General features: G+C 42.5%; 1 protein-coding gene across 1 annotated transcript in view; it reads right to left on the bottom strand.

Moving 5' to 3' along the window:
* Positions 1-23,160, bottom strand: part of DMXL1 (Dmx like 1) — a 1,414,533-nt gene that overhangs the window by 992,524 nt on the left and 398,849 nt on the right. The window contains exons 11-12 of the mRNA XM_069226844.1: positions 13,449-13,702; positions 7,576-8,254 (exon numbers count right to left, since the gene is read on the bottom strand). Coding sequence (XP_069082945.1) covers positions 7,576-8,254; positions 13,449-13,702 — 933 coding nt within the window. The remainder of the gene's footprint in view (positions 1-7,575; positions 8,255-13,448; positions 13,703-23,160) is intronic.

Below are 23,160 nucleotides of genomic sequence, written 5' to 3'. Positions count from 1 at the left end.
CCAGAATTTTCACAGGAAAAGGTCATTGAGATATCGGTCTACTGTTACTTAGCACAGATTTTTGTTCTAGTAGAGGAGTTACTATTGTTTTTTTTCAGGCCTAAGGAACTTGACCCTGCTATATATCTAAAGCTTTCTTCTGCCATTAGATCGAAGGTCTCTAGCTTATTGGGGTACATGTTGAAAGCCACTCTAAGGACACCCAGTGGTGGCTGATCTATCGTTGGAATGGTATTTTCAAATTCCACTAAAATCGTTCTTTCTTGCTCTTAAAGAACAAGGCATCACAGAGTGCTTCACAAGGGCTTAACCATTTCTCTAGTATGTCCTGGGCTCGTCAGTTCCTGCATGATGTCAAATATCTTTTTTGAACAGTTTGCCACCTCTATGATGGTGTTAGCATACTAATTCTCTTTTGCCTTGTGTACTTCGTTACAGTATTAATTTATGGTGACCTTTAAAATGTATTTGTCCTCCTCTTAGTAGGGTTTGCACCATTTCCTTTCTAACTTTTACATACTTGTTTAGTTACTTTATGTACTTCTGTATACCAAGATGCTGAAGACCTTTGAAAAGTTGTACTCTTTTTGATAGATATTTCCTTATCCAATGTCTCCAAGATCTTAGTATATAAGGTGTTATAGTTCTCATCTGTTGGCTTTATGGCATCAAAGCATTAAGCCAGGTCGAATACCTTCCCTCTTTTACGCCTACACAGTTTATGCCAAGCTCTACTTTGCTTTGTCTTGCAGGTATTTCATTCTGAATGATGTTTTCCCCTTCAAAGTCACAGTTATATTTTGTGATTTTTATCTATGTCGAAATGCACAGAAAAATGTTCAAGAGGTCTGAAGAGTTTTTTCACATTTGATTGAGAAGAATAACTGGTGTAGCAGAATAACAGTGAATTGAATGGCTTATATTACTTTGTTTTAACTGCTCTGATACGCCAGTCATACAGGTAGTAAAACTGGCATTGCTTTGTGTGTAGCAATTGATGGGAAGAACTGTCATTTCATGAATACCTGTAAGAAAAATTTCAGCCCAAATGAAAGAAACTGAAAATGGTAGCTATTGACTTCCAACATGAAGGCCTAGACATATTCATTGCACTGTACTAAGATATGAAAATAAATGATGTTGCTCGTTATGGGTGGATTTAATTGGATTACTATTTGCATAAATAATCTAGATCACAAAAAACAGATTTGCTACTTGCATTCTGCTGTGGACCTCCTCACCAGCATTCTTAATGGTTCCACTGCCCCTTTAAGGATGCCATCAGAGGTGGGAATCCTAGAATTATAAAGTCTATGAGACAGCTAAAGTTGAGACTTGTGTGTCGTTGATAGAAAATTACAGAAGAAGTGAGTGTTGTAAGTCAGTTCCCTCCCCAGCCAATACCATGTGAATTGATATGGAGAGAAAGAGAAAAAAGGCATCCTTCTGGTTCCTTCTTGTTTACGCACTAGAATAAGCAGCACGGATCAAATGCATGTAGAGATAGCACAACATGGACAGGACAACAAAGTAATGTTAGGAACCAACTGGATGCTAACAGAAAGTAGTAATCAGAGGCAAAAAGTTCAGAGGAAACAGGTGCAAAAGGAGGTAACCTATCTTGAGAGTCCATCAATTTGCTGCATATAAATGCATTTAGTATGTAAAGGCTCTATGTCAGTATTAGGATCAAGAGTATAAAAATCAATAAATCAGTTTGTATTTACAGAGACATTGAAAGGTTTTATTACCAATAGACAGAATGTTAGGATAAGCTCTGGTTGAGGCTATAAATGTGAAACCAAGAAGTTCCAGAGCAAGCAAATGAATCATGTTTAACCTAACAGATTAACGGCCCAATAAACCCAGAGGAGAGAATACAAAGTGCATCACTATGGCACCGATATTTTAATCCATTTCTATTGAATGATCCAACTTCTCCAGTTCCTGCATTAGAAAAAAGTGAAGAAATTGAAGATGTATGTTGCAAATAACCCTGTAAGCTAAAGTGGTACAGAGGTAAAAAAGGGTGATGATTAAAAGCAGTCGCACACATCCATCTTTCTTAAGGACACAATTAGTTCAATAGCAATTACATGTACAGTATAAGAATGGCCACTAAAATTTAAGCTACACATCTGTAATTATATTTAGTATGAGACACATAAAAGCCCTGGGTAAAAATGCCAATATGAAACCTAGAAATTTAAATCCTTCTATACAAGAAAATGTTTAACATTTTTTAAAAAGAAATTACATTTACAACTACAGCACACTAGTTAATTAAAGTATGCATATGATATCATCAAAATTGATACAGTATTTTGATTAGGCTATCAACATATAATTGGTACTAAAGAACAAGTTATTTACCTTTGGTAATACTCTTTCTGGTGTATACTCTATCAAACCACACATTCTTCACCTTGTAAATACATCCAGGCACCAGACTGGATCTGGAAGTTTTTCTCAGCAGTTCCCTTGTGTGCTGGTGGGTCCCACTGTGAGGCTCCACATCAAGTCCATCCCCTACCCTGGAAGTGATGTCAGGGCCACATACAATTGCCACCCCTGTGTGTCAACGTCACTTTCTTTGTGATATCTGTCAACTTCTTCAGAAATGGAGCCTTGCGAGAATCAGATTTAACAGCTTTCAGGTCTCTAACTGGAACTTTTTTAGATGTAGAAGAGAATCCATTCCACAGAAGTGGAGGGTGGGAGCATGGTTGAGGAATCTGTGGTAAGATAAAGTATCCATCATAAAGAGAATTACTGCAGGTAAGTAATTTGTTCTTTTAATGCATACTACTAAATTCAGATTCCTTACCTTGTGAATAGATACCAAAGCAGTACCTTCCCTGATGGTGGGTCTGTGGATTGACTCAGATCATAACGTTGTGCAGGACCAAACAGGCAAAATATCCATCCCGCCTGACTAGGCTATCCAGACAGTACTGTTTTGCAAACAATTGAACTGTTGCCAACGCAACAGCCTGGCACATGTTCTAGACAGGTACTCCATGTTCTAGTGCAGTGGTAACATTCTTGGCTTTTGTAAAATAAACCCACAGATCTTCAAGACGCTGTTTCTTAGTCAACCCACCTAGGGATGGCTTGTTTATGCACTGCTTTGCCCTTCTGTGTCCCAGAGCACCCCACAAAGAGTTGATTGTCTACCCAATGGTCCCTGGTGCAATCAATGTTAATGAACAGGGCTCTCTTTAGTGGCAAACATAGTCTCTCTTCCTCCTTAGATGGGTAAGGTGGGGGCAAAGTATGCTACAGGGTAATAGACTGCTCAAAATAAAAAGGTGTTTCAATGTTTGGGAGAAACACTACCTTAGGCCTCACCACTACTTTGGCCAGAAAAAAGGTGGTATATGGTTGGTGGACAAATGATGCTTGCAACTCACTCACACAACAAGCTGACATGATACGCTATGAGTAACGCAGTCTTCAAGTTCAGCTGTACAGTAGTTCAAACGGGGAACACAGCAAGAATGTTAGTACCACATTCAAGTCCCACTGAGGGATCACAATAGGTTTAAGCTGAAACATGTGCATCAGCATTTTTTGAAAGTGCATCACAACGGGTGATTTAAATAGAGGTGGCTGATGAGGCAATTGAAAAAAAGCTCATACATCCGAAAAGTAAACTTCACCATTGGCCAAAGCAAGGCTTTGGAGGCATTGGATATGGAACTGAGCTGGTAAGGGTTGGATTAGCAGAGAAGACAAAAAACAAACTTTACCCAGAGTCAGGCATAGATGTTTTTTGAGGATGGGTGTCTGGTTGCTTAAATTACATTCACTACCTCGGAAAGAAAATTGAAGGCAGTTAACTGTCGCCACTCAAGATGAAAGCATGAGGGTTTAAGTTGTGCATGGCAAGGTGTAGGACCCTGTCCTGCTACTGCGGCAGGAGGTCCTCCCAGAGTGGCAGCCGAATCACTGGACAGACGCTCATGGGCACAAGTTTTGGATACCAGTCTCTTCTAGCCCAATCCAGAGTCAATGGGATGACTTGGCCCCAGTCGTTTTTGATGTTCATTGGAAATTTCGTCAGGAGAGGTAGAGGCGAAAAGGTGTACAGGAGTCCATTCCGTCTGTAAGTCATCTCAGAGGGACAACTGCCTTTGGGAACTCCAAAACACACATTTTTACACTGCACATTCTCTGCAATGGCGAAACGATCCAGCCAGGGTTCCTCCTATTCCTGAAAGACGCTCTGTGCCACCTCTGAGAATAGTTACCATTTGTGATCCTCTAGCAATGACAACTGAATTCGTCTGCCGTGGCCTATGCTGTGAGATGTTGTAAGAGCAGAGAGGTGCCCTGATGACTACACCAGTTGCAGAAGTGAAGAGCATCCTGGGACAGGAACCACTACCTTGATTCGCTCTGCTTATTGCAGTACCACATAGTGGTAGTGGGGTCCTGAAATCTGCTCCCATTCCCTCCTGATGGCCAGGATGAAAGTGTTTAGTGGCAAGCAACACCAACAGACTGATGTGGAGGCAGGTTTTTCCAGGAACCAGAGTCCTCTAATCTCTGCGTCTCCCAGATGACCTCCCGAACCCAACATTGATGCATACATCATGACAGTTAGTTCTGGTTTGGGTAGGGAAAGGGCTCTGCTATTGGTCGAACTGTAGTCTAGCTGCCACCACTGCAGGTCTGTTGCACTATCCTTCAACACCTCAATGGAATTTGACAATTTTTCCTGGTGCCTAGCCGACAGAGATTTCAGATCCCACTTTAGAGTTTGAATGTGCTGCTGCGCATGATTCACTAGCAGGATGCATGAAGACAAGAAGTCTCAGAGCTGCCCTCACTGAGACCCAAGTCAAAGGTTGAAACATCGGTGTGTCACCTCAAATGTCCTGGACATGTTAAGGCAGCACAATGCTGATGGAGACTCCTAAGTATGTTACCAAATTAACCATTGTCTGGAGGTGGTCCGAATGATTAACAACTTGTCATCTAGGTATTGGAAGACACGTATTATAACCACTGAAGATGAGCAATGACCTTCACCATCACTTTGTGAACACTTGAGGGGTACTGATGAAGCAAAAGAGGAGCACCAAGGCCAACTTGAAACTGCAGATAATGCCTTGGGGACTGCAGGCCAGGGATGAAAAGATAGGCATCCTGCAGGTCAGCACCACTATCCAGTCACCAGGATGGAGGTCAGATAGAACTTGTACCAGGGTGATCAGCTTAAACTTGTCTTTTTTTTTAAAAGAAGGTCAGAGGGTGAAGATCAAAAATAGGACTAAGTCCTCTGTCGTTTTTTTGGCATTAGAAAGTACCATGAGTAGCAAACCAGTCCTTATTTCTGATGGCTATGACTCCCTTGTCCAAGAGAGCCTGAACGTCCTTCAGTAAAATGGACAAGTGGTCCTCCGGAAGCTGTTATGGTGTAGGTGGCATTTGGGGAGGGAGGATAGGAATGGTGGGATGTATCTATTGGTGACAATTTGAAACAACCATAAGTCCTATGTGATTTTTTGCTACCAGTAAAAGTAATAATAACATTTCCTGCCTCCAACAAGGCGACAATGTGCTGGTGAGGGCAAACTAAAGGGGTTTTGGAGCAGCAACAGCAGAAGAGCTGGGGGGACTGGATAGTGCTTTGCATCGGAGGGTCTGGACGCTGTCGACGGGATCCCTGACCTCTCTCTCAGTCTGGGAAATCTGTTGTTGTGGAGGCCGGCTTTGGCATTGCCTTTGGTGGATGCCCCTTCTGAAGCCTCGTAAATGGTGATACTGCTGGGGAGAACCACAGCACAGGCGCTGGAAAGACAGTCTGTTTTGGCTCTGAAGAGATGAATGCCATCAAAAGGCATGCCCGTTAGTGATGCTTGGACATAACTTAAGAAGTCTGTGGATTCTATCCATGTGTGGCGTCGAAGCACCACACTCGTACCAAATGCCTACATAGTTAGTAGTGTCTAGGACTGACCTTATTATAAACTTTGCAGCATTTTGGCCATCTTGTATTATCTTTGCCACATTGGCTTAGAGGTGATCAAGGACCAAGGGCAAGAACTCGCCCACCATGTCCCACAACACGAGACACATGCCAGGAGGCAACTCAGCGGATATGAGGGCGAGGCAGGTAGAGGAGAGGATCCTTTTCCCAAAGGCCTCCACCATTCATTTGGATTCTGTGTTTGAGAACAAGTTAGGGTTCAACTTGCTTGTAGATGCTTGCACTACAAGACTGTTTAGTGTGGGAGACTGGAGGAGGAAAGAGATCCCCGGGAGCCAGTCAATGTCACCGCTCAATCTGTTTGACAGAGGGTAAGATCCTGGTTTTGTTTGAGAGCCCATCATGGTGTCCGTTAGGACCTCATTAGAGGGGAGGAGCAGCTCTGAAGAAGTCTGCCCTGGCTGAAGGACTTATGTAAGGACATCTGTTTTGACCTCTACCTAAGGCAGTTGGACATCAAGGACTTCTGCAGGACTCCTAATAACCATAGCAAAATATACCAATTATCCTAAGGAAGATCAAGGTAGAGAGTTGTGACTAGTGTCATCAGATGTGTATAGACCATAGGTATCTTGGAGATCCAAGAATACATTTTCCATGTTATATAACTAGGACTCATCAGCACCACTGTCATCACATGATTGTAGTTCTGAGAACCATAGTGACAAAGGAAGTATACCTTCTGAGTCTGAATGAGACAAGAAAGGAACACAAAAAGTTCAGATATGTTGCAGTGTTGCTCATGGCTTCAAGAATTCGGGTTAGGTTGGACAAGCTGAGATGGGAGACTGAGACCGAGACTGTGAGGCACTCTGACATCTACATGACTTCTAGTGACAAGAGTGGCAGGAAAAAGGGGATTTGTGCTTTGACTTCTTATGTTTCGTCTTTGATTTCAACTAACCTGATGACTTACAGATAGATGAAGACCTTCCTTGAGAACAGCCTCAAGAATGAAAACTCATCAAAGTCCTCAATTTAGATCGAGATAAACCTTATGCATGTTCTGTGGTACTCAGAGGCAGAGTTTGGCCTCACAGTGTCAAATGGTCTTTGTATTCATTAGAATACAGCCATCACACAATTTAGAGTAACACAAGGAGCCCAGACATCAGAGTCAGGCCCCATGACAGTTTGTCAATGACATTTGATTATTGCAAGGGTTTAAAACCTGTAGTTTAGGTGTAGACAACTTCCTTACACACTGTTAGAAAAAGTTGTCAAGTGACAGAATCAAAGGTGTGTGCTCTGGATCTATTCCAAAAGGCATGGAAAGAAAAGAACCAACATCAACGCTCAGGGATGGTGATTACATATGGTCCTGTTGTGACTTCGGGGGGTTGGATGGACCCATGGCAGAGCCATATGAATCCACCTTTTGACGTGTGAGGAATCTCTTTAAAAAATGCCCTGATCTAGTCTTGCATGTAGGGGTATTCACAAGGTGAAGAATCTGCAGTTTGAGGTATCCATCAGAAACAATATCTATGCAACATGTTCACAAAATACACAAACTTTGCAGGCAGACAGCTTTTGGGCATGCTTTTCAAAAGTATGTAACACAAATATCAGCTCACCGAGACAGTAGCTTGGAATTAGCGTAGGTAGCCAGGCCACATTTGAGAATGCTGAAACATGAAGAGAATTTATACGTGCAAGCTCTGAAACACCACCTGAGTAGGACAATGGACCCACTGGCTCAACTCTCCAGAGAATCAACTCACTAAACACCGCATTTGGATCCTGAAATGCCTCTGTTACTGAGCTTCTATTTCGAAGACACCACTCCACAGGCGTTGAAGAGTTAGGATAGCTGTTCACACAATCAATATCTGGCGTCCGTAAAGCATTATGATGAGATGTTGTGAGGAGCAATGGCAGCACAGAGTGACATGCTAAGTCATTGAGATGGAAGCGATGACCACAGTAACGGGATTTGTGAGAAATACTTAGTACTGTGGAAAAGGAGGACTCTTCTGCAAAACTGACTAGCCATTGATTCAATGACCCATCAGCATGCTTTGAAATCATCAAAACATTAGGGGTGAAGATACTGAGTTTTAAATTATTAGGTGATTTACTGTGTCCTGAAGAAATAAGCATAGAAGTCGATCGTGGTAGGTTGGAAGGCTTTTGTTTTCCTTGCTGGATCGCCAGGTCCACATTTTTCGTGCAGGCATACATCACTATGCTTCTGCAGAGGGAGTTTGCATCACCAGTGGGAAAAGCTACTGGAATCCTAGACACAAAGGATACCTAAAAAGATAGATCATATTTTAATAATTGATACAGAGTTACAGGTGTCCAACAATTTAACTGTTAGTTTTGTTCTCTCCTCCTTCACAATGGTTTGAAAAACTGCTTCAGTTAAAAGCTGTAAATATTTTTTTGCTAAAGCAAGTTACTTGTGTACTCCTTCAGTGGTAAACTCGTCTTTCTAATCTGTCGTCTTTCTAATCTGTTCCTCCTTTTCCTAACATTACAAATATCCAAACAAAAGTTCCATTAATTTGTGCACTTAGTCATTGACATGGAAAACCACAAGCTAGTGGGAATGGCTTAGCAGGTAGTTTACTCAAGGAATGCCTATGCAAACTCACTTTTTATTATTACTAAATCTTCCTGGGACCTGATGGGCATGTGTGTTTATGTGTGAGAGATAGGCAAGGGTAAATGCGAGTCGGAGCTGAATCTGGGCAATTGGGTGAGTGGCTAGGAGTTGATGGGCAAATGTGAGTGGGACTGCTTTATGTAGGTGGCTTAATGCTACTGTGCAAGTGAGTTGATAATGGTAGGTGGCTCAAGGTGAGCCGAGTAGATGAATGCATGGAGTAGGTGGGGTGCATCTTTGTCATCCAGTCCACTTAAAGGGTCTCCAACAGAACGGAAGAGCCAAGGCAGAAGAGCCCGATTTAAGCTACAGCAGGGCAATCTACTGGAATAGATTGTTCTTGTAAACTGTTTTATAAACTACATCAAGTTCAAATAAGGCTATGTCATATTGTTAACCCACTCTAATGAACAGTCCAAGTTAAAATGCATTTTATTACTAACAGAAAACAATTTACTCAGGTGATATGATGTACCCAGTTTTAAAGCCCTGTAGATGTCTTTCATAGGGCAGCAAAAAAGTACATTTATTAAGTATTATGTCACAAAATATGTAAAGAATATGCAATACATCACCCTGGCATGCACTAAGTTTGGAAGGCAACATTTACTATGTTCATAATATCCCAACTCAGAAGCTTGAGGAGCAGCTAAAATACAGAAATTTAAAAAACACAGAGCCTTATTTTCAAGACATCAAGCATGCATGGACTAAGATGCATTCACTAGACAGTCTTTACACTACTTCACAGGATAGAATTTTGTCTCATGAGCTGCTGATGTCTCACCCACTTACACATCCCTAAAGAGGATGGGTTTAAATCCTGGTAAGAGGGCAGAAGATGGCCCCCAACTATGGGCAGGGGCTATGGGTGCCATGGTCAACCCATGTCCTCTAGTGCTGACAAATGTGGGAAGGCCAGAGGAAGAGAACAACATAATATATGCCCAAGAGAAGGCAAGGCAAAAGAACAGAAGAGGGTAAAGCAAATGTTATTTACTTGTAATCCTAGTTCTGCATTTGTAGGTATTCTCATTGAAGGCATAAAAAAAGATCTGCTTGTGTAGACACCCCACTTTAGCGACACTTCCATAAGTCTAACACAGGCAGCATTAGCTGCATTTTGTAGTAAACTATGGTATTGTAATCGAAAGCAAATCACACTACAGTAATCAAAGTAGAAAAGTGTTATATAATTAAAACAGCTTGAAATACTACTCTAGCTGCAGAGAAAAATGATGGAAAGATGCCTGCAAGGTCAAAAGTGTACTAGCAATATCCAGCATACACTGTAATTTTAAGGACGTCAGTAGCTTCTACTACCCAGCACGCACTGTACAGCATCAGTTCTTTTTGAACAGGACAATAGGACAGCTAATCGGGTATTTATGCATAGAAAAAATGATTTACATTGACAACCTGGGATGAGGCAGGACTGTTTGTGACTTCCGTGAGAAAATATTACAATGCAGAATTTGGATTACAATTAGGTAACATTTCCTTATGCATCATAAGATGCTCTCTGATAGAACAGAGTAGCAAGAATATCCACACTATGAGGACTCATGAGGTGAGAATAGCAGACCTTGCAACTGCAATGAACATAAGAGCCATTGTTCGATCAGGTATACATGTGTATCATCTCTGAAACTCAAATATGGTTTTATTTCTGATGTGCCAGAATTAGTTTAGCGGTTAGAAGTGGCAAAATGAGAGAGGATTGCTATATACCTATCACTAAAGACAGGTTAGAGAGGTTTCTCTTATTGACACTATTGGTGTACGTTGCTGCAGTTTTATTCGTTTTTATTGTGGTTCCAAATCATATTGTGCGCACTAGACTAGGATTCTGATTTTAAATAAATAATAAAAATTTATTTTTTCTTATCATTTTCTTGTATTTCCTTTTTTGGTTTCTTTGTCATTCTTGATCTTCCTATGGTGTCTACTCTAAAACATATTCTTATTTCATTAACTGTTAAAGCAGTAATAATTTACACTCACATATAGTTGTTACCTGGCTTCACTAATTGCTTTTGTTCCTATTAACAATAAAACTGATTAAACTAAAGAAAATGTATACATTGTATTCTAGTGCTCTTGGATGTGTAACGCTTTAATGCAAGAGGATGTGGGATAACACTATCTATACCTGTAATGTCTCATGAGATTGACTGTTACTCGAAACACATCTTGCTCAAATATTGCTTAGTGGGTTGGGGAATGATTGCAATACAACTGGTGTTCAGATTCAGGATGACACATTGACTAAATCCTGAGCACCAGGAGGTCTTGAAAAACAACAATTGTGTGTCTAGAAAAAAATCTAGAAAAAGTATCAAAACTGATAATTTATTATGAAATTATTATTACTATATATTACAGTTATTGTGACCCAGGTTTTAAGATCAGTGTAACTGAAGCAATATGTCTCCTGACGAAACCAGAATAGTACCTGTAATCTGTAAATAGTTATCAAAGCCTGCAATATTTGTGTATAACATAATTAATATATTCTTTTGTTTGGACCTGCTTGTAACACCTTAACGTTTTTATCAATGTATATGAGAAAATGGACTGTAAAACACTATGTTTTGCATCAGTTTCCCCAAAGTTTGCCACCAGACAGTGCCTGATTTGTTCGCTATGCTTCCTCACTCAATGTAATGTGGGACTGGTTCGGTTTCCCAGTCTGGCCATTTTTAAGTGTAAGTAAGCATGGTGAGTCTGGTATCAAAAATACCTTTTGAACCAAACGTGCAAGGCCAATTTTCGAAAAAAATGTGTGTCAACATTTTGAACTTTAATTCGTACATTAAGGTGAGGCTGGTCTGCCATGTTTTCCAGAAGGTTTTATCTGACTCGCTTAATTCCGTTTTTAACAAAGGTCCAGGTTACTGTTTTTGAAAGTAAAATCACAAAATGCTACTAAGGTACGTGAGGGCAGTATGGCACATGGGCCCATTGTGCTTGCATTTCAAGGGGCAGTTGAAATGTGTCAAACTGCACAATTAGTCTCTAAAATGTGGCAATAATCCACAACACCCGTAATCCAGAGGTCAAATGACCTTTGCTCAACTGATGTTCATTAGGAAGTAGGGTATTTTAAATGTAAAACTACGTGAATTTAAATTCAAATGACTAATGATACCTATGATACAGTCTTATACTAAGAACAAGAACAGTTACGTTTGATGATTGAACAGGCTTGTTTGCCACTTGTGTTCATCCAAGCGCATGGATGTTTTCCAATTTGATGGCAGACAAGGGAGGGTTTGTTAACTACAGGATTTTTTTATTACTGTGACAATGAGGGCTAGGAAATTAGAGAGGGTTTGTTTGGGGGAATGGAGGCTGATGAAGAGCAACATCAGCAGGATTACGTCTAGGGGCAATAGTCTGGGTAATAAGGAAACCATAGAGCCAACCTTTCAGTTTAGGTTATGCACAATTTTCATGACAAGCAAAGCTCATTGTAAAGAGTGGCTACTATCATCGAAAAAAAGGCAGGTACTAAGACATCATGTATAGCATGCTGGTATAAAGTAAAATATAATGGACAAGACAAAATACAAACAGTTCACCCATCACAGATATTTGCATACATGTGCCATGCACAAAATAAGTAGAGAAACAAGGGTGACAGTTGTGCACTTTATCAAATAAACTGGAAAGGCTTCTGCTGAATGTTCACTAAAGGAAACAAAATCATATGATTAACATTTTTGCTCAAGTACAGGAATCACAAAGTATTGTTCTTGGGTATCACTTTTGCTAAGCCAGGTCCTGGGGTCTCACAATCAAATTTGTGAGACAAGAGAGATCAGCTTGTATTGTGCACTTTCATAACACACACAATACAAGTTACGGCGTAGCCTTAAGTTTGAGCAACCGAGTGAGGTAAATAATGCTCCAGGTGCAGAGGGCTGTGCTGCCGTCTATCGCCTGTAGGCCACAAAACAGCTCCTTGAAGGAGCAAGGTACATTGCATTTTAGTGAAGCTTCAAAGCAGCTACTCTTCCGGTCAATGCATCATGACGTGAAGACACATGAAGTGCCAAAATGACATCACTCATTCCATCATAACGAATGGCTGTCCTGTAGGCTAACCTAAAAACGGCATGACACTGCCAACAAAACCAATGGATAAAGACTGATTACCCATTGTCCCACTATAGGTATGACAACACTGGCTGATCCAGCAGGTGAATGGCAGTTCCAGCAAGACATGGCTGAAGGAGGCTGGCACATACCCCACGCATATACGCATTGTATTATTTTAGATTCTATTTCAGTGACTACTTGAGGATAACGGCTCAATTTGTTCCAACCAGAACTGAGAAGTATTATGTAAGTTCAGTGAAAGTCATCTAAGGAGCACTAATATGAATGATTTAAAGTATAGTTTGAATCTTCCAACAATGCATAATACTGGTGAATGGGTTAATCCCGGTTATTAAAAACACCCAACCTCTGTTGACACACAAGGACAACAAGAAATATAACAACTGTAAAACAAGAAGTTACTTACCTTCAGACCGATGGATATAAAAGACCTTACAGATTCCTTTTCATGACCCTTGCCAGCTTAGCTAGTTTAGAAAAGTTTCATAAGAAGGAACCTGCGGATGTCAGCATCCTTTAGAAGTAGATGAGCCCCTGGAGCATGGAAGGAAAAGAAACCAAAGGGACCTGACAAACGTTTTACAACAAAAGCATCTTTTTGAAAAGATCAGATTCTAGCCTGGTCTTTTACTGAAGCAGATTTCCACACCAGACAGAAAGTGGGGAGAATGTTTAACTCTAATGTTTATATCTACATCATAAATTCTGCATTACCTGAACTTGACGAAACATTCCAGGTTGATATTCATCCAACCAATCCACATGCCAAACCAGCAAAGAACCATCCATAGGATGAATACTGAAAAGCATGTCAGCATTTCTGTTCCATTCAGACAGCAGTATTTCAATCTCATGATCAATGGCCGCAGAAGGCAAAGGCTGGTAACTTGAAGTCGTGGACTTATCACAGCCAATCTCTTTTTTTTCTGGCATTTCTTTTTTTTCACCACATTCATAGTCATCCGCCTCTGATAAAATAAAAATGGATGATATTTAAAAAAAAGAGTCCATCTAAATAAATACCCCAAAACAAAGATGTTGCTCTTTGTCTAAACATGGCTACTTTCACACAGAAAGAACTATCGCAGTAACTTCTGTTAAACTGGTGAACGCAATTGCTTTTATCCCTCATAATGAATAAACCATAGAGAAAAAACCTGCGTTTCACAACTTGAAGGAAAAGTCAATAAACGAGGAAACAAAAAAAAAAAAATACAATTACCTTCCTGCACCATTTTAGTACGTCTACTATGACTGATTACAAAAGATGATTCAGGAATAACTGGGTTTTTTTCGGGACCATTTTAGTGCCCACAAGGAGATCAGTAGTGCACGCTTCCCTCGCACACAGATCAGGTACCACCGAGAATCAGAAGTCCAACCAAGACTCTCTCACACACAAGAAACAAGTATCACAAAGGGCACTGAGCAAGTACCAATGAGCAGCCGCAATGTTAGCTACACACCCACATTAGGTACCACAAAAAAGACTGGTGCAGGTTACTAATTAATGGATTACTTGTTTCAGAGGCCTTAAATTGCTGAGTGATTTATTAGGTCACAGTTACCAGTGTGATGCCAGGACTCAATGCCCATCTACGTAAAGCACAGTTAAAATAGTTTCCACATTTTGCACAAATTTTAATTACTGTCCCTGACAAGGCGTCAAAGTGCTTTTCGGCGAGCTGCACGCTACTCCGGAACCCAAAAGTATTAGTGGTGGGTTAGTATAGAGGAATATGAGCTAATTTGAACAGTGGACATGGGGGTCTGTTAATTGGATTGAATAGAATAATGGAGGGAAAGAAGAGGAAGCGTCTGTAGAAAGGGATTAGGGAGATCATAGTAGTAAACTGAGGGATGGGATGAGCCAGGAGGGATCGAGGAGGGAAGAATCTAGGAAGGGTTACTTTGGAGATCACAGAAGTAAAATGAGGTTTGGGATGAGTAAAAAAGAGGGATACATCAGGGAAGATTTTTGTAGGGTCGTTTGGGAAGATCATAGTTGTAAACTGAGGTTTGGGGTGAGCCAGGAGGGATAGAGGGGGAACAGTCTTGGAAGGGTTATTTTGGAGATCATAGTAGTAAGAATGAGGTTTGGGATGATTAGAGTGGAGATAGAAGATTCACTGAGAGATGTCTAGGGTGAGACAGTAGTGCACTGGGGAGAGAGAATTTGCTTTCTCTTGTGCTCTTGGCGCGATGTAGGTGCATGAATGAATGAGGACGGAGGCACCAAAGTCATCTCTGTGGCTTGGCAGCTGCCACCCTCGCCAGATTCCAAGGTCTGGACCCTGTTATTCGTGTGCCCTTGTCTCCAAACTGGGAGCTACATCTAGGGGTTTGTGATTACACAACAGGCTTCCTGGTTCTTTCAGTGTAATTTAAGATTTGCTCTGGGAAGACTCAGGTCTGCAGCACTGTAATTTATCCTGAATATAGTGCAGCTCCAGAGTTATATTTCCATAAGCCATCTATCATCCTCCTGAGGTGGGTGGTGTGTGCAACGAAGGACTGTCTTCATGCAGTACAGGCCACCCTACAAAACCCAGGCACTTCTCAGGGCTGTCCAGCCACAGTCCCCCTCATAGACCTCTCCAGCACCCCAAGACTGAGGCAGGTGTGGGTAGACAGACTGAAGTTTACAACATGAGCAGAGTGCCTCTTAGGGCCCTTCTTAGGTTGCATCACTCCTCCTGTGTGGGGTCTCTGCTTACAGCAGGCCAGTGCTTAAGTGGGATGAAAAAGGTGTGCAGGGTCTCTCAAAGGGGAATGGCCTAGGAAGCGTAACTAGGAACTCTTTCCAAGCGATGTGGCTGACGTATTTAGAAGTACGCCATAAAATGCGTAAATGTAAATCCTGTGCATCACCTGGTCTGCCCACGGGCCACTATTTGGGTTCTTCTCTGTGAGGTTTCTACCACTGCACTCAGACATAAAACACAAACGAACCGACGCCTAAACCAAGCGAAACCTTTTGCCTCTGCCAATGAGTGTTAGCAGTACCAAATAAATTATTAACAACAATGAATTTGTTCTATTTCCAGTTAAAACGATTTCAATTCTTCCACTGTAAGACAGTGAATTAAACAATTAAACATTACTTAAGTCTGTGCCATTTTCCTCTTCGTGACACTTTCCTCTCAAGTCCTCTCTGTAAGACAATAACTCCCTCTTCTCACATCTTTCTCAAATTCTCCTTTTGCAATTCCCACGTCATTTCTTCCTGTTCATCACAGTCTTTTCACTGTGTACTTGTGCACGTTCTTCCTTCCGCCTCCTCTTAACCACACTCACAACCCACCCTCTCACCTGTAAGCAGTGCCTTCTCTTTCCTTTGATGCTGCCCTTAGCACAAAGTCCCCTCCCACATTTAAAACTGGCTCATATGTGACCATCCCTCTGTGTGCTAAGCAGAGAGGTCAAGGATTGGATGTGCATGTAGTCTTAACACCTTTATGACCCTCTGAGAAGCACTGTGAGAAGTCACAGAGCCTGCAAGCACCAACTCGGCCACCTGGAGGTTACTTAGGTCACTGCAGGTGCTACACAAGAGTCAACTTTTGCCTGAAAAGAACTACAGAAACACAAAATCTAGAAAAAAACAAGTAAAAAAACATGTGAAATGTTAAAAGGGTCTGCATCTTGGCCATGAATCATTTTAAGGGTCTCATTGTTGAGACATCGCTCAGTGTTTTGCCTGTAAATTTTAAGGCGTGAGTATACAGTCCAACAGAGACCCATTTCAAAGTTTGCTTGTAGTTATACTTTGGGTCTAAAACCTGGCAGGACCTGCCCCACTTAAATATCTGAAGTAGGTCAAGCATATTTCCCCCTTTCTAGGTTCAACTGAGAAATATCTGGTCCTCGAGGTGTGGTTAAACCATATCTCACCTTCACCCACCCAGAGATCAGACCACAATATCCCGGCAACCACCTGCGTGAGAAAAACCAACACTGTCCAAACAACGTCCAGTGGGTAGATAAACCACACTGTCCCTGCAACTTCCCTTGTGAAGAAACCAAAATGTCTCCCAACCTTCTGTTTGAAGATAACACTGCCCTTGCAATGCCCAGTAAGTGGATAAGCCACTCTGTCCCAGCTATCTCCAGTGGTTGGATAAACCACACTGTGCCTGCAACGGCCAGTGCATGGATAAACCACACTGCCCCAGCAGCATCTAGTGGGTGGATAAACCACACTGTCCCTGCAATCTCCAGCGCGTGGATAAGCCACACTCTGCCTGCAACATCCACTGCGTGGATAAACCAACTGTCCCTGAAACATCCAGTGGGTGGATAAAAAAAAAAAAAAAAAAATGTCCCTGTAACCTTCAGTGAATGTAAATCACACCTGCTTTGCCAGTTTGCCCCAATGTAAAACAAACCAATGCTAGACCAATCAAATGGCTTAGTATTAGTGCTCTACATACTGGAAGACAGTGTGTGACCTAGTTTAGTAAAGGGTTGGTACAAATTGGCGTAAACGGGGAAATGGGCACTTGCCACATCCCAAACCTAAATGTTACTAGACCCTATCTCCCTCTCTGTAGTGCCCCAATACGTAAAGTGTTATTGATCTGACCTCTATATATTTACTAAAGTAATGTTAGGCTAGTTAAACTAGTTTACACATGGTGCTTCTTGCTGTGCTGGGAAACAAGTGTAAACAAGAACAGCAAAGGGCATTGAATGGTTCGAAAAATGTATATGGTGGCCTACTTATGTTACTTAACATTTTCTGGAAAATTACAATTTCTACATTTTCCCAAAATTTAAAGCAGGTTTTTACATGTCAACCCATGCCCTCTGTAGGAAACATCACTGTCAGCATGCACACTCCTTCCGTGCCTGACTCTCGGTCTCTGCCATGATTGAAAAGTAGCTTGGACCCACTCTTCACTTCTGAGGGTACAGTAGAGGACTGAATCAAGGAATTGAGGGAGAGGAGGCATTTCTGAATCTGAATAAGGAGGGAGGACAAATTATAGGAATTAAATAGGAAGAAACAGAGCAAGTAAAAACGTGATTTGAACCTGGTGTCTTTGTTGGCAGAGACAATGGTGTAACACAAAATGATGGGGCCTCTTTGCAGAATTGCAGTGAGAGACTCCCGGCTCTCCCAGATTTCACTGGATCATAGGCTGTGGGCTGAATAGGGAACCCCGTAGAGTTTGGGAGGTGCCCTCTGCTGAAGGGGCTGCAAGGACCTGTGTTACACATCTGCAGAGAAGTCAAAGACTGAAAGACTAACTGGGCAGCAGGTTTACTATAAATAGGAAGGATGTTTGAAGATGGCAAGGATGGCTGATGAAGGAAACTCAGTTTGAGGTATAAAAGTCCAAAGGTCCAATAACCTTTGTGATCTGACCTCAGAAAGCACAGGATCAGATGGCCAGGCTGCCCTTCCACCCATGTGCCCAACTCCTGCTGCACAAGGCTTTCTGCCATGGATAGAAAGAGTTAGCAGCAGTGGCTAGACCCTTCACCTTGCCAATCCCGTGATACATTGTTTTTGCCCATGTACTGCAAATTTATTTGCAACTCTGGCAAACAATGCACATTTTTATGTGCATAAAAAGTTTATTCCTCCCATCAAAACCTATAAGAACCTCTCTATAAGTTTGTATCCCTAAAATGCGTTCATTCATTCAGTCTTCAAATAAAATTTCTTATCTACAGAGACAAAATTATAACTTTTCCAAAGTCCACAAACTCTAGGTAACACAAAACACATCACTGAACAACCTTTTTAAGGGATCAATAACATCTCTAAACATTCAGAAATCAGTGACAGAATATGCGAATATCAAAGGCGTGAATCATCTCTCAAATGTAACCCTTCAAAACCTATCCAAAATCTTTCTGAAAAGTGCACAGTTTTCTCTTGAAAAATTCTGACTGCTGATGTTCAATTGATATGTTAGAAAATTTGTCTTAAGTGCTGTAATATCTGGGGTAATTAGCAGTGCAGGCTGAGGGCGAAAGTCTTAGTTACCTTAGAGCACGAGTCCCACTTATTTGAAATTACTAACTTTAACTGCTGACTTTCTATGGTTTTCTACACTAAATTCAGAATCTAATTATAATGTCCCTGTAACCTTTGTTTTTCTCAGTGAATTTCTATTGTTTTTTTTAACGTAAAAGTTATTTAATAACTATATGTTAATCCAACCCCCACCGCGCACGGTTGGAGGCTGGCCGCAGGGCCTGGCCTCAACCCCCTATAATCACCCAACCCTGCATCATCTTTCCTCTGTTTCTGCCTTTCTGCTCGTTTCTTGCCTTCTGTTTGTCCCTCTCTGCCTTCTTCTTCTGCTTCTCTGCCCATCTTCTGCTTGTTGCTTGCCCTCGGTTTGTGCTTTTATGCTGGTCCTTTGCCCTCTGTTTGTGCTTTTATGCTCCTTTTCCCTCTGTTTATGCCTTTCTGCTCGTTCTTTGTCGGCTGTTTGTGCCTTTTTTCTTATTTTTAGCCCTTTTGGGGCTATCTGAGAACGTGGAGGAGCCTTCAGGCCCCCCAGGCTCCCAAACGGCTTCTGCCTCCTGCAGGAGTCGGCATTGCTCCAGGAACCAGGGAGCTGCTCTGTGGTTCCTGGAGCAATGTTTTCTTGTATATGCGTGCAGGGAACAGAGATGAAAACTCAGCTTTCTGACTACTCCAGCTGTCAGAAAGCGGATTTGTTTGCTTTTGCTTGGAGGGAGCAATCCAGATAGAGGCTTAAAAAAAGATACGCCCAGGAGCACTCACTTTCTTTTTTAATTTTTTTTTATTTTTTTTAATTTTTCACCAGATCTGTAGCAAACATTTTTTTTTCAAAAATGTTTTTTTTAGCCTTGGGGGAGGGGTGGGGGGTTTTCTCTGGGACCCCACCACCAGTGCTAAAGGGTCAGGGTGTCTGTACACAGCCCCTTTTTTTTTTTACTTTTACATTTTTTAATGGGACTAGGCTGCTGGGGGGGGGGGGGGGGATTTTTGATGCCTTATATATACAATTTTAGTTTTCCCTTAAATTTCTCGAAAAACTACTGGATTTACACCAAAACAAAAAGGTCTCTTTCTGACCTACCTTTCTGCCAAATTTGGTTTAGTTCTGTCCAGTAGCTTCGGAGCTATTGCTGTTCAATTTTTCCTATGGAAAAAATAAAGAAGAAAAAGTGTTTTCGGTCCTCCCCTTTTTCTCAGCTCCCCCTAGACAGATCAGCCCCGAAACTTTCCTGACACCAGCTCAAGTGAGCACCGTATTTTCTTTGAAAATTTCATGAAGATTTGTCAAGCAGCACCAAAGTTATTAGAAAAACAAAAAATGCTCCTTCTATAGAAACTTGGCCCTAATATTAAACTGCCACAAGGTAAAATATATATATATATATATATATATATATATTTTTTTTTTAAACGTACTGCCCGTCACCAGGAGGTAGTTATAGTTGCGACCTAGTTGCCATAGGAAAAATGCTTTTCGTTTTGCTAATAACTTTGGCACTGTTTGATATATCTTCATGAAGTTTTCAAAACTAGTCTAGTTTGTCACTCCCTTAAGCTGCTGTCTGGAAAGCTTTGGGGTGATTCGTCAAGCAAGGGCAGAGAAAAAAAAGAGGTGGTTGCAAAAAGCGTTTTCCCGAAGCAATTTCCCATAGGGATTTTAGACCTGACTACAGCCCAAACTGATGAACGTAATTACACCAAATTTGGCAGAAAGCTAGGTCTTTGTCCAGAAAGAGCTTTTGTGTGATTTGGTGTAAATCTGTACAGTAGTTTTGGAGTTTTTAAAGAAAAATGGCATGCAAATCTGGCAGATCTCTTGGGGAGATCTGATTGGCTGCCACCACTTCAACCAGGAAGATGTGGCAGCCATCTTGGGACCCGGCCTGAGCCGAGTCCCAAGAAAAAAACAATGAAAAAAAAAAAAAAGACAAGGGGGCTGGATAGGTATACCCTGACCCACTAGGCCTGGTGTTGAAGTCCCATATGATCCCCACTCGGGGGAACAAAAAAATCTTTTTTGTTCTTTTTTAATTTTCCTGTGAATCCACAGTGGATCTGTGGAAAAATTACAGAAAAAAAACGTTTTTGTTCTCCTTTGGAGAACAAAAGAAACATCCCCCAGGGACGGATGAATACAAGAAGACGGAGGGAGTCCTGTTGTTCTGATTTTGGCCCCGGGGACCTCATCCGACAGTGCATGATTGATATTCAGAAGGTGAGGTGGCTCGTGCAGCTCCACCTCCCAGGGTTGATTTCAGCCCCGGGAACCCCATGCCTCCTTGGCCCAGACTTAATATAAAGTGGAGGGGGACATTCAGCCTCCCCTCAGGGGCCATTTCGGCCACAGTAACCTCATCCCCTGGGGCCTAGCAGTCTTACTAATGGGGAGGAGGCTGCATTTCAGCCCCAGGGACCCCATCTCTGGGGCCCGGCTGCAAAAAACATAGTGAGCCATTGGTGGCCCTGGGGTCACATATTACCCAGGGTCCGCTCTCCAGCTATGTCCCAGGGTGCCCACGTCAGGGACCACAGCGGTTTTTCTTCCAACACTGGCACAGGCAGAGAAACCTGTGTTTGCTCTAGCTGGAGAGGAGCAATTTCAAAGCTTGCACTAAGCAGGAGTAAACACTAGGTCTCCTCCCAGCACATGAGCATGAAAAATGCACCCACCCGTCGGGAACAGACTTTTCATCTGATTGCGGACAGGAACGAGATGAAAATATTGTTCCCGCCCGCAGTAAGCAGCATTTTTACCTGCCCCTGTGGGCGGGAGCAATGTCAGTTCCCCCACTTCCCCAAACAATAGTGAAGTGGGTGCCCTGGGTGGGCTCCAGGGCACCCACCCTTTATTGGCCAGCCCTCAGGGGTCATGTCCCTGGGTCATAAATTCAGTAATCATCCAGGGAGGGAGGCTGCGCAGCCCCCCTTCCACATTATTAATTGGCCAGGCCCAGGGGGATGGGGTCCGTAGGGTTGATATTGGCTAGGGGGGGGGGGCACGCGCCCCTCTTGCACATTATTTATTGGACAGGCCCCAGGGCATGGGGTCCCCAAGAGGCTGATATTAGCCCAAAAAGTGGGGCTCTGTGGCCCAAGAATGGGGGCTTTGTGTCCCCCTGCCCATTTAAAAAAGTGGAGGGCCCCAAGCGATGGAGTCCCGTAGCCAAATTTGCCTATGAAGGGGGATGTGTGCCCCTCTCCCCATTTCTAATATGGCGAGCCCCAAGTGATGGTGTCCCTGGGGCCAGAAATCAGCCTGGTGAGGGGGGCTGTGTGGCCTCCTCCCCATATACAATATGGCCAGACTCGATAGATGGGCTCACCAGGGTAAATATTGGAATTGGAACAGGGCTGCATGCCCTCCTCCCCCATAAAACCAGCAGTGGACCCCAGGGGATGGAGTCCCTAGGGCCAACGACAGCTGGGGAGGAGGGCGCCATGTACACCCTACCCCTAAAAACTTAGGTGTGCTTCACATGATGTGGCCCTTGGGGCTGAAATCAGCCTGGGGAGGAGGGTTGTGTGCCTTACTCCCAGGTTGACTTCATTTAGGGGGTTGGTCAGGCCCTAGGTTCAAGCCCACACCATGCACAGCCAAAGGGCATGTGTAGCATGGGGTTGGCTGCATCTGGGAGGTTGGCTGTAGGGCCTCACCAAACCCCCGAAAGGGGAGGGGGTGCATGTAAGGGCATGAGTTATAGTTACCTTAGTTTCTTGAGATACGTATAACAGCTGCATTTCTATGGTTTTGTGTGTGAACCTAACTATAACGTCCCTGTAATCTTTTTTGTGATATATATATATATATATATATATATATATAGAATGTCACTTACCCAGTGTACATCTGTTCGTGGCATTAGTCGCTGCAGATTCACATGCTGTGCACAGTCCGCCATCTGGTGTTGGGCTCGGAGTGTTACAAGTTGTTTTTCTTCGAAGAAGTCTTTTCGAGTCACGAGACCGAGAGACTCCTCCCATTTCGAGTCCATTGCGCATGGGCGTCGACTCCATCTTAGATTGTTTTGCCCGCACAGGGTGAGGTAGGAGTTGTGTATGCTAGTAATAGTGCCCATGCAATGGAGTGAATGCGTATGTACATAATAAAGTTTTAAGTAATATATTTACAAATGTACAAATGTTTAAGATCTACTTCTAAACGGCTACAGGATCCCGGGGAGGCGGGTGGGCGCATGTGAATCTGCAGCGACTAATGCCACGAACAGATGTACACTGGGTAAGTGACATTTTCTGTTCGATGGCATGTGTAGCTGCAGATACACATGCTGTGCATAGACTAGTAAGCAGTTATCTCCCCCAAAAGCAGTGGTTCAGCCTGTAGGAGTTGAAGTAGTTTGAAATAATGTTCTTAATACAGCTTGACCTACTGTTGCTTGTTGTGCAGTTAGCACATCTACACAGTAGTGCTTGGTAAATGTA

The sequence above is a fragment of the Pleurodeles waltl genome, chromosome 1_1, assembly GCF_031143425.1.
Source record: "Pleurodeles waltl isolate 20211129_DDA chromosome 1_1, aPleWal1.hap1.20221129, whole genome shotgun sequence".
Taxonomy (NCBI): Eukaryota; Metazoa; Chordata; class Amphibia; order Caudata; family Salamandridae; genus Pleurodeles; species Pleurodeles waltl.
This window is presented reverse-complemented; position numbering and strand designations above follow the sequence as displayed.